We start from the raw sequence: 12,364 nt of genomic DNA, 5'->3' as shown, positions 1-12,364 counted from the left end.
AGTTACTCCTGAGGAGTCCCCCTGGAAAGATCCCTGCCCTGTCACCTTACTATGAAGACCAGAGTCATGGGGCTCACCCATAAACAAATAGATTCCAAACAGCTTTTCAATGTCTTACTTTCTTTTTTTTTTAAGATTATTTATTTATTTATTTATTATTTATTTATTTATTTGATAGAGACAAGCAGGGGGAACAGCAAAGCGAGAAGGAAAAGCAGACTCCCTGCTGAATTGAGAGCACTATGTGGGGCTTGAGCCGAAGGCAGATACTTTAACCATCTAAGCCATCCAGGCACCCCTTAGTGTCATACTCTTAAATAGAAGCAGATAGGCAAAGATTGTCAGACATTTGAGAAAAGCATTTCGTTTAACAGACACAAAGAAATAAACACCAGGGGAAAAGAATTGGGAGGATGCAGAGACTAATGCAGGGAGAGGAATAATGCAGAAGAATCATTTCAAATTCTCTTTCTAGAGTTATGAGATACTACATCCAAAAAAGAAGGAAGGGATGCTATAGAAAAGGAAGTTCAAAATGATAATTGGGAATTACAAAAATGATAACAGCAATGAAAAATTTGGTAGAGGAGTTAGAAGATAAAATGAAGGAAAAACTCCTGTAAAGTGGAACAAGAAGGCAAGGAAGTGGAAACAGGAGTGAACAGATAAAATCAGAGGCCCAGCCTTGGAAATTCAGTGAACAGGCAAAGTGAAGGAGAGTAATTCTGAAGAAAATATTCAAGAAAATTTCCCTTGAGTTTCTAGATTGACAGTGCCTAGCTTAGTGAGTAAAAAATATGTCCACATCGAGGCATATCACTGTGAAATTTTAGAACACTAGGGATGAAAAGATCCTATAAGCTTTCCGAAAAACAGACTTCATAGAGTCATTCAACTTCTCAACAGCAATACTTCGGAGAATTGTTTTTGAAATTTTGAGGGACAGTGATTTCTCATGTTGAATTCCTTATCATAAGCCAACTATGAATTACAATGAAGGTAGGAGACAGATTTTGCTTCCGGCATGAAGGTTATGGACACGGTGGCGTCACTGGTGTAGGTCTCTGTGCTCATCAAGCTTGGCCACTACTCCGCCTGTTTCTCAGTGTCACCTATGGAGCCAGGCTCAAGTTACCAGAAGCCTCCGGCAGAAGAGGAAAGAAGAGCAGCTGAGGAGCAAAAGGAGCAGGACAAACAGCAATGGGTTGATAAGAGACACCTGGCCGAAGCCCAAGACGACAGCACACTAAAGTGAGCCTGCTTTTCTCTGGAACAGTGAGGATGAATAAAGCTTTCTGTGTTGTGTGAAGAAAATAAAATAAAATGAAGGCAGGAGAAAGGCATTTTTAGATGTACAAGGTCACCAAAAATTTACCTTCCAAGCTTTCTTATCTTAGATAGTTACTTCCGGATATGGCCAACCAAAATGAGGCCTGGGCCAAGAGAGAGGAAGAAACTGGATAACCCAACAACAGTGGTGAAGAGGGTACCAACTGACAGGGTGCGGCATGCCTCGGGCACCATCGGATGACAGTAGTCACATGGCTCCAAAGGAAACTCCAGATGATGTTAATAAAAGACTTAATGTGATTGAACCCTTGAGAGGAGACATACATACCTGGGAGGCAACTGGGAACTTGAGGCAGTAATGAATACAGAGGAACTAAGCAAAGGGAAAAAATAAAGACAATTACCAACCATAGGGAAAGCAAAATGCGCTTGAAAGGAGAGTAAATCGGGGTGTGCTTATAACTCAGCTTTGAATAGCTCTTACGTAGTTAAAATGATGTTTTTTTAATGAATTTTTTGATTACATGGATTATTTAATCGAAAAACCCTTTTATCTGGGGCATAATGACCATATTAACTCCTAAAATTCTGATCTAACAAAATTGTAAGTGGAAAGCTGGAGGGATGGAAGTGTGCCCCCTGTGTGATGGGAGGCTGGGAATGGGGCTGAAAGAGAGTTACATACCTCTCTGTGATAGTGGGAAGTCAGTAGAGAATATCCCAGATTGAAACAATAAAATAAGAAGTACCATCGTGAACACATTACTTAGGATTGTGGAGGTAAATATCAAAAAGTTGAGTTAAAGGATCTGAAAGTGGTTGCTTCAGGGAGCAGAAAATGGTAAGTTAGATGGGAATCTATATTTTTATTTATTTATTTATTTTTATTATTATTTTTTAAAAATTTATTTATTCATAGAGACACAGCTAGAGAGAGGGGCAGAGACACAGGCAGAGGGAGAAGCAAGCACCATGCAGGGAGCCTGATGTGGGACTCGATCCCAGGTCTCCAGGATCACGCCCTTGGCTGCAGGCGGCGCTAAACCACTGCGCCACCGGGGCTGCCCGGAATCTCTATTTTTAATAAGAAATCTTATAGAACTACTTCATCCATTAACCTTGAGCATGTAGATTATATGTGGATTAGAAAATACAAGTTACTTGTGATATATATTTTGTGGCAGTAAATCAGCTTATTTTAAGTAGTGGAAGAGTAAATTATATTTCAGTATAATTTTTGTCATTTAGTTTAAAGAAATTTTAAAACATTTTTCTATTTTTCATAACATTTTAATTTTACTTTTTGATTTTTATTTTTATTAATTTTTTATTTTTTATTATTTTTTAAATTTATTTATGATCGTCATACAGAGAGAGAGAGAGAGAGAGAGGCAGAGACATAGGCAGAGGGAGAAGCAGGCTCCATGCACTGGGAGCCTGACGTGGGATTCAATCCCGGGTCCCCTGGGCCAAAGACAGGCGCCAAACTGCTGCGCCACCCAGGGATCCCTAATTTTTTAATTTTTTAAAAAAGATTTTATTTATTTTTAGGGAGAGAGAAGTATGTGTGCCTACATGTGAGCAGGGGGGAGGGGCAAAGGGAGAAGGAGAGAATCTCAAGGAGACTCCACTCTCAGCATGGAGCCCAGTGTGGGGCTTGACTTCAGCACCCTGAGATCATGACCATAGCCCCAATCAGGAGTCAGATGCTCAACTGACTGAGCCACCCAGGAGCCTCTAAATTTTTAACTTTAATTCCAGCATTATTAATATACAGTGTTATATTAGTTTCAGGTATACAGTATAGTGAGATTCAACAATTCTATGCATGACTCAGTGCTTATTACGATAAGTGTACTCTTAACCCCCATCATCTATTTCACCCGTTCCCCCACCCTCCTTCCCCTCTGGTAATCATCAGTTTGTTCTCCATGGTTAAGATTCTATTTCTTGGTTAGTCTCTCTCTCTTTTTTTTTTTCTTTGCTAATTTGTTTTGTTTCTGAAATTCCACATATGAATGAGATCATACGGTATTTGTCTTTCTCTGACTTATGTGTTGCTTAGCATAATACTCTTTAGCTCCATCCATGTTGTTGCAAATGACAAGACTTCATTCTTTTTTATGGCTGAATAATATTCCATTGTATATATCTATATACCACATTGTCTTTATCAATTCATCTATTGGATAGAGACTTGGGCTGCTTCCGTAGTTTAGCTACTGTAAATAATGCTGAGGTAAACATAGGGGTGCATGTATCCCTTTGAATTAGTGTTTTTGTATTTTTGGGGTAAATACTCAGTAGTGTGATTCCCGGATCATAGGGTGGTTCTATTTTTAAGTTTTTGAGGAACTTCCATACTATTTTTCACAGTGGCCGTACCAGTTTGCATTCCCATCAATAGTCCATGAAGATTCATTTAGTTTATATTTATGACATTAAAGAAGTTTTACTTGAGAAGCTGAAAAAAGAAAAAAGAAAAAAGAAAAAAAAAGAAAGAAAAAAGACTATATGTAAATAGTACATGGAGAATTGGTTTATTTAAAATCATTATTTTTAAAAAAATAATTATTCTTATCAGAAGAACATCTAAGTAAAATAGTATTTTTAGCACAAAATATAGAAAAGGTGACTAACAGTAAGAAAAATGAAATCACTTTAGAATAATATGGTGTAAAGTGTGCATTATGCTTGTTTTCTCTAATATTAACTATTGGTAATTATGTTTGTGCTAGCCAGTAGGCATTGTAAGTAATTTTTCACTAGATTGGATTATGTTTTTTCTGAGTTAATTGATTTTTTTCTTAATTTCTCATGTCATTTTTATATTGCTTCAAAGGAGGAGAACGAGATGGGAACATTTGGTGCAACGGTAACAAATTAAATTAGTTCTTATATAGCTCATCATAGGATGAAAGTGAATTTTGAGGTTACAGGTGATCAGGAGTTTTAGAAGTATAGATAATGAAAAGTAGCTAGTGTACTTGTATTTCTTAGATGGCCTCTTAAAAACCACAGTATTCCATTATATTGAGGAATCAGCCTTGGTTTAATTTTAATTCATGTTTCCTTATGTTTAATGCTATGGAGTATATTCTTTGCACTTAACAATTTTATCAGTTATTTCCCAGTTGTGATACTTTAAAGAGATAAGCATGATATCTTAAGCATTGTTTCCTTTATTGTAAAGAAGCAGGAGTTCTGATAACTCTTTGTTTTTTATTCACAGTTTGTGCTAGTTCTTTGTAATTCTATTGGCACACCTTTGGATCCCAAATATATTGATATTGGTAAGGAAATGTTAATGCCTATTCTGTCTTTAGTCAAGTTTTATATGTAAAAACTAACTTAAAAACCTAACTATATTATTATTAGTTAAGAAGGTATTCTCTAAAGCAAGGATGACCGTTCTTCCTGGTTCGACAAGTCGAGCACCAGTTTATGCCTATTATCGTGGTAAAATTATCAATAATGCTCCACTTCACTGTCAGAAGTATCTTGTTTAATAGAGTGAATTATAAGGCTACTCTATCTAAACGCCCCACTAATCTCACAACTGCTATACTGCCATCATTTGCTTTCTTTTTTTTTTTTTTATTTTATTTTATTTTTTTTTATTGGTGTTCAATTTACTAACATACAGAATAACCCCCAGTGCCCGTCACCCATTCACTCCCACCCCATCATTTGCTTTCAACGGGAAATATAATTGTATAGGAATTGGTATGCAGCGTAATGATTAGCATGTAATAAACTGAGGATTATAGAAAGCATTTTGCTGTTAAACCACTTCTATTATTAATAAACTGCTTGTAAATACCTCTCTTCCATAAAAACACTTTAGCTGCTTGTAAAAGTGTATTTGCCCTTTCCAGATTTTTCTAATGAAATCAGTCTATTAATAGGGACAGCTTTTAAAAATTCCTGACTTTTTGTTTTCTGAAGACATTACTTTAGATTTACCATTCTCTCTAGCCGACAGCTATGAGTCACCAGTAAAAAATTGCACATCTTACTCCTAAATTTTTTTGTTAAAAATCATTACTAAATATTTTGTTGCCATTGCACTGCAACTTCCAAAAGTAATATTTTTTTAAAAGTGTGGTAGTTTATTTGGATATAGTATTAGAAAAATTATTAGATTTCAAAAGCTAAAAAACCATTGAATTATTTTTTGAATCTGAGAGTGTTTTTTATAATTTATTTTTTTTTAGATTTCATAGTTAATCAAATGTTAGTGTCTGTCTTCTAAGTATATTTGGCTAAATTCTTTGGGGGATACAAGCAAATGTGAGAAATACTGGCTTCAAAGATTTTATGCTGTTTAGAGTCTTGGTAATTCACTTTTATAGTGAAACTTTTCAACTTCATGTCTTACATTCATTGTTACCATAGTATGCTTATATGTTTATAGATGTGCATACATGTATATGTTAGAGTTTTAAAGGCTTCACTTAAAATTATTACAGATTCTTGTCACGTGAATATCTTCTGTTAGAAACATAATGGTCTTTACGGTGTAAATTTTGCCAGTCTTTATATGCTTTTTCTTTTGATGTCAAAAGTTTTAACGTAAAATGATGATGATAAGGTTAGCCTCAAATTTTAATCACAGGTAGTCTTTTTTTTTCCCCCCATACCAGATGTCAACCCTTCACTTTCATAAAATAGCCAATACTTGAGGGCATGATTATTTGTATTTTTGAGTCTCGAAACTTTTTTTTTTTTTTTTTTTTTTTTTTTTGCAGTCTCACTGGCTGGAATTTTAACAAATAGTTCTTTCATTGGTCTGCAGTAAACCCAGCCAAAGACTCAACATTTTTGTTTCATACATATCCTGTAAAATTCCTTTTTTCACTTTGTATGCCAAATTTTCATGAGAACCGGAGGCTAAAACGAAAAAAGTATATAACTGATGTTGTTCTGGAAAGTGTAATTTTTGTTGTGCTACGTACTCTTCCTCCTGACAAGCTCTATAGAAACTTTGTTTTTTTTTCCTTTTTTTTTCTATAGAAACTTTGTAAAAGAACTTTATGCATTATTATAGAAGTTTAGTTTGTGGCACTCTTGAACTATACGTGAGGACGTAGGTGCCCTTTTTTGATGCTCTTCCTTTGAGCCCTTAAAATACCTTTGGTGCTCTTCTATTCACAGTACTACTTTTTACTCTACACCGTGATTATTGATTCTCTTGTTTATCTTCCCCACAAGCTTTTGAACTTCTTAAGGATTTATGTCTTATTCATTTCTGTATCTCCTTTGCCTAACATGGTGCCTGCCCCATAACAAATGTTTATTGAATGTATGGGAAATATTTATTTTCTATCATGAAAATAGAGGATAATACATTTAACAAACCTTCAGTCAGTTTCAGGTACTGTACTTACTAAGTATCTGGAGCTAAAAGAAATTGACTATGAAACTTCCTGTAGGATATCTACACAAATAATGAAATACAGTTACTCTTTTGAACACTGGCTCACTGCTCCCCATCTGTCTAGGTTTTGTGCTGGGTATTGGGTAACTGGATGTTGGTGAGTAAGAATATCAGGGACATCTCTCCTACTTAGAGACAGTTTCATTGCAGCTGAATTTTGAAGGATAACTATTTCTTCAGGTGACATTTGAAGGAGAGAAAACAGCATTTGCAGAGGACCAAAGGCATGAAAGTGCCTGGAAAGTACCAGGTGCCTGTGCTTTAGCTATTTTGGTGGGAGCATGTCGGTGGCTTTCTAATGATGGTCTCTAACACATGCACTCTATATAATGTAGAGAAAGGCAATTTGATGAAAACATGTCTGTGCAATTTCAGTTTACCAGCTCTTTAAGGGGCTGAGAAATGAATGAGTAGGAAAGTAGGGGAACATTAGAGATGTAGACATTTATTTCAGGTCTCTGTTAAACTGTTATAAGCAGGTTTTACTTATATGTGAATTCCTAGATTGTTTTACATCCTTGCTTGGCTAGTAACTACTACCTCTCAGTGTTACAAAGTTCAGTTAATGGAAGAATAATTCTTTTTTACAAATTTGTTTCAGAGGTAGAATTTAGTGATTCATCAGTTGCATGTAACACCCAGTGCTCATTACATCACGTGCCCTCCTTAATGCCCATCACCCAGTTACCCCATACCCCCCACCTCCCCTCCGGCAGCCCTCAGTTTGTTTCTTAGAGTTCAGTGTCTCTTACGGTTTGCCTCCCTCGTAGTTTTCATCTTATTTTATTTTTCCTTCCCTTCCCCTATGTTCATTTATTTTGTTTCTTAAATTCCATAGGAATGAAATCAGGTGGTATTTGTCTTTCTCTGACTGACTTACTTTGCTTAGCCTAATACCTTCTAGTTCTATCCATGCCGTTGCAAATGGCAAAATTTCATTCTTTCTGATGGCTAATATTCTGTATGTATTACCACATCTTTTATATCCATTCATCTGTTAATGGACATCTGGGCTCTTTCCATAGTTTGGCTATTTTGGACAGTGTTGCTATAAACATTGGGATGCATATGCCCCTTCGAATCACTATGTTTGTATCCTTTGAATAAATACCTAGTAGTGCAATTGCTGAGTTGTAAGATAGCTCTATTTTTAACTTTTTGAGGAACCTCCACCCTGCTTTCCAGAGTGGTCGCACCAGTTTACATGCCCACCAACAGTGCAAGAGGGTTCCCCTTTCTCTGTATCCTTGTCAATATCTGTTGTTTCCTGAGTTAATTTTAGCCATTCTGACTGGTGTAAAGTGGTATCTCATTGTGGTTTTGATTTGTATTTTCCTGATGCTGAGCAATGCTGAGGATTCTTTCATGTGTCTGTTGGCCATCTGTAGGTCTTCTTTGGAGAAATGTCTTTTCATGTTTTCTGCCCACTTCTTAACTGGATTTTTTGTTTTTTGGGTATTGAGTTTGATAATTTCTTTATAGATCTTGGATAGTAGCCCTCTATCTGATACGTCATTTGCAAATATCTTCTCCCATTCTGAGGGTTGCTTTTAGTTTTGTTGACTGTTTCCTTTGCTGTGCAGAAGCTTTTTATCTTTTTTTTTTTTTAATTTTTATTTATTTATGATAGTCACACAGAGAGAGAGAGAGAGAGAGAGGCAGAGACACAGGCAGAGGGAGAAGCAGGCTCCCGAGCCCGACGTGGGATTCGATCCCGGGTCTCCAGGATCACGCCCTGGGCCAAAGGCAGGTGCCAAACCGCTGCGCCACCCAGGGATCCCAGAAGCTTTTTATCTTGATGAAGTCCCAGTAGTTCATTACTGCTTTTGTTTCCCTTGCCTTTATAGATGTGTCTTGCAAGAAGTTGCTGTGGCTGAGGTCAAAAAGGTTGCTGCCTGTGTTCTCCTCTAGGATTTTTATTTTTTTTAAGATTTTATTTATTCATAAGAGACACACAGAGAGAGGCAGAGACATAGGCCCCTTACCAGGAGCCTGCTGCGGGACTTGATCCCAGGACCCCAGGATCTCGCCCTGAGCCAAAGGCAGATGCTTAACTACTGAGCGACCTAGGCGTCCCTCCTCTAGGATTTTGATGGATTCCTGGCTCACATTTAGGTCTTTCCTCCATTTTGAGTTTATTTTTGTGTATGGTATAAAAGAGTGGTCCAGTTTCATTCTTCTGCATGTGGCCATTCAATTTTCCCAACACCATTGGTGAAGAGATTGTCTTTTTCTTAATAATTTTTCCCCAATAATAATTCTAAATATTTGAATTTTTTTCCAGATAATGAATAGTTGAAGTGCTTTTATCCTGGTTGTGTTCTTTTTCTAAAGTGTTCTGTTAAAATTTGCATTCTTACCTTTTTCTTGGAGGCTTAGTTCTAGGAAACTAAGAACCAATCCACCTGATTGGGTTAGATCTTTTAATGAAGATCTAGCATAATTTTTGTAGATGGAATTATCTACCTATATGAATTTGCTGAAATTACTACCCTACTGATTCAAAAGAATGTATGTTTCATATACATTTATATTGACCAGTAGGTTTGTGTGTGATTTTATTATAAAAACCTATGTAGGTATAAAAAGTTAAGACAGTAATAGTAACCACATCTAATACTTATTAATCCTTAATGAAAAGCTATATGCCATAGTGGTTAAGGACATGGCTTCTGGAGTCAGATTAACTGGGCTTGTGTTCTACCTTCTACTTTCCATATGTGTGCTTTAGCAAGTTATTTAACCCCTGCATCTTTCTGTGTCTTCACCTGCTAAATGGGGATAATAATGCTTGCCATATGGAGAGTTGTGTGTGTGAGAATAGGTACTATGAAGTATGTTCATTATATATTAATACAATTATATAGTGTGTGTATTATAATTACGTAATTATAATTACTATATCATTACATGTACCTCTCATATATATATATGTATATATACACACATATATATTTAAATTCAAGAAATATTGGCTTTGAAGTGATTATTAAACATTCTATTCCAGGTACCACACTATGCTTTATTTTTACTATCTCTTTTAATCTTTAAGCAGCTGTATAAGGTTGGTATTATTATCATATTCAGTTACAGTAAATAAACTGCGGTTCAGAGAGAATAAGTGATATATATAAGGCCACAGGTTAATAAGCAAGCACCTGTCACTTGAATCCCAAAGCCTGACTCTTTCCATGAACCATAAACATTTTAATTTTGAATTAATCAGGCTAACGATTAGTTATTGTGGTTATTTAGGATGTATCAGAAAGGAACATGAATATAATTTACAGTTGTAGGTAAATAGTGGTTAGAGGAATGCTTTTATATGCTTAGGAAAAATTATATTTCATTAGAAAATAGTTAAAAATTTTGTGAGCTTCCTTCAAATCATACTCCGAGCAGAATAGTCAGCATTACAGTATCTATGCTAGAATTTACTAAACATTTAACAAATGTACTAGGACTCAGTGAAAAAACGGAGTCCAAGAAAGCTGAGCAAAGCTTGGGCCTGGCAGGCTCGCTCATCCCACTAGGCGCTCCCCAGTCCTTTAGGACTGCCTTTCAACCACTTGTTCCCTACAGGAAAGGCTCTGGCTCCCTCTAGAGTTCAGCATCAGTATGTGTTTTGAATAGAAAAATGTTTAACAATTTTAATGAAAAAATTTTTTTTCTTACGATTCAACTATAGTAAGTTACTTAGCATATATAGGAATTCTTGGATTTGAGACTCAAAGTTGGTCTCAAATTGGTTAATATACTCAATTAACATTTTATCACTCGTCTGTTTTCTAATTCTTTGTCCATTTTCTAAGTCGGCCTTAAGCATCTACTTGGACTCTGGCAAGAACTCCATAAGTGGTAGCTGCTATTAACAGCATTCTTGTATTCTAACCATGTGAATACTTTGCTTAATATTTAATGAAACATAAATTTTATACTGTTCTGATTCTTCATGAGTTTAGAAAATAGGTATTAAAATGATCTTTTATGAAGGTTTTTTTGTTTCTGTTTTTTATATATTTTGTGTGAATATATGTGCCTAGTTTTATGGTGTTTAGTATGTTTTGTGACCTTGGACAAGTTATTTTACTTCTTTATTCCTCCATTTTGTAATCCTAAAGATAGACTGTGTATCAAACAATATGTAATAGGAGCTTAATTAAATGTTCTTTAAGAAACAGAACACATGAAAAAAAGTTATATGGTTAGGAGAATATATTCCTAAGTTAGAAAGGAACTTTGGAGAATTTTCTTTTCTAAATTAATGAGGAAATAGAAGATGTGAGATCAGAGGGAAGGATAAATGCCCAAACCAAGCAGTAATGCTAGTGGAGACAGGAGGAAGGAGTGGGAGTTGATTTATCTATTCATCGTTAATGGACATTTGGGCGGTTTCCACTTTTTGGCTGTCATGAACAATGCTGTTCTGAACGTGTGTGTGAGCTTTTGTGTGACATTGTTTTCATTTCTCTTGGGTATATACCTAAGAGTGGAGTTGATGGGGCCTATGGTAACTCTGTATGTAACATTTGGAGAAACTGCCAAACTATTTTTCAAAGTGGATGTACTACTTTATTTTCTGACCATTTGTGTACATCCTTGGCAATACTCATTATTGTCTAACTTTTTGATGCTGGCCATTATAATAGGAGGGAAGTAGTAGCTCATTGCTGTTTTGATTTGCATCATTTGCTTGATGGCTAATGCTATTGAACATCTTTTCCTTTGCTTGTGGCTGTTTATATATCGTCAGAGAAATGACTTTCAGATCTTTTGCCCATTTTTTAATTGAATTATAAGACTTCTTTACACATTCTAGAAACAATTCCTTATCACATATATGATTTACAGATATTTTCTTCTGTGGGTCGTCTTTTTACTTTTTTGATGGTGTCCTTTGAAACAAATGTTTTTAATTTGATGAAGTCCATTTTATCTACTTTCTCTTTTGTTGCTTGTGCTTTCAGTGTCATATCTAAGAAACTCTTGCCTAATCCATGGTCACAAAATTTATTCCTGAGTTTTTTTTTTCTAGGATTTCTACAGTTTTAGCTCTTACATTTAAGTCTTTGAACCATTTTGATGTAACATGTTTTTGTATAGTTCTGCAAGCTTTTGATTCTTTTTTTATTTCAGAGACTGTGTGTGAGGTATATTGTCTGAAATGAGGGGTTGAATGCAGTGCTCACTGAATTCCTTTGCAGCACAAACATTCTGCTATTCTGTGTAACTGTAACCTAATTGTTTTAATGCTCTTTTTAATAGTACCATTATTTGTTGCAATGACCAAAACCCATGTGATAGCAGCTTCGAAAGAAGCATTTTATACCTGGCAATATCGTGTGGCAAAGAAGCTCACAGCATTGGAAATTAATCAGATCACGCGGTCTCGAAAGGAAGGGAGAGAAAGGTATATCTTTTGACGCATGGTTTTTAGTAGCTTGACCATATCGCATTTAAATCAGTCATAGTTAATTATACATTGTCATGCTTGAGAACTGTAAATTGTTTTGATTACTAGAAATAATATTTTCCCATTGATTTCAAAATCTTTCAAATTATTTGTTTAAATTTATCAAAATAAATGATAAGTAGTGTGGTGTAATAAAAGAAAGCCCTCGGAGATAAAGAGTG

The 12,364-nt window shown here is 35.5% G+C and overlaps 1 protein-coding gene and 1 long non-coding RNA gene across 3 annotated transcripts in view; one reads left to right on the top strand and one right to left on the bottom strand.

Annotated features, from left to right (window-relative positions):
• Positions 1-12,364, bottom strand: part of LOC125752715 (uncharacterized) — a 58,853-nt gene that overhangs the window by 16,900 nt on the left and 29,589 nt on the right. The window contains exon 3 of one of the 2 annotated variants that reach the window (XR_007402844.1): positions 1,619-1,663. The exons of the other annotated variant lie outside the window; for it this stretch is intronic. This is a non-coding gene — a long non-coding RNA (uncharacterized LOC125752715). The remainder of the gene's footprint in view (positions 1-1,618; positions 1,664-12,364) is intronic. 2 annotated transcript variants of the gene reach the window in all.
• WDR35 (WD repeat domain 35) overlaps positions 1-12,364 on the top strand; it is a 58,426-nt gene that overhangs the window by 19,741 nt on the left and 26,321 nt on the right. The window contains exons 11-12 of the mRNA XM_025454585.3: positions 4,523-4,583; positions 11,996-12,140. Of these exons, the coding sequence (XP_025310370.1) occupies positions 4,523-4,583; positions 11,996-12,140 (206 nt within the window). The remainder of the gene's footprint in view (positions 1-4,522; positions 4,584-11,995; positions 12,141-12,364) is intronic.

This window comes from Canis lupus, chromosome 17, assembly GCF_003254725.2.
Source record: "Canis lupus dingo isolate Sandy chromosome 17, ASM325472v2, whole genome shotgun sequence".
NCBI lineage: Eukaryota > Metazoa > Chordata > Mammalia > Carnivora > Canidae > Canis > Canis lupus.
Note: the sequence above shows the minus strand (reverse complement) of the source record. Positions and strands in the feature narration are given on the sequence as shown.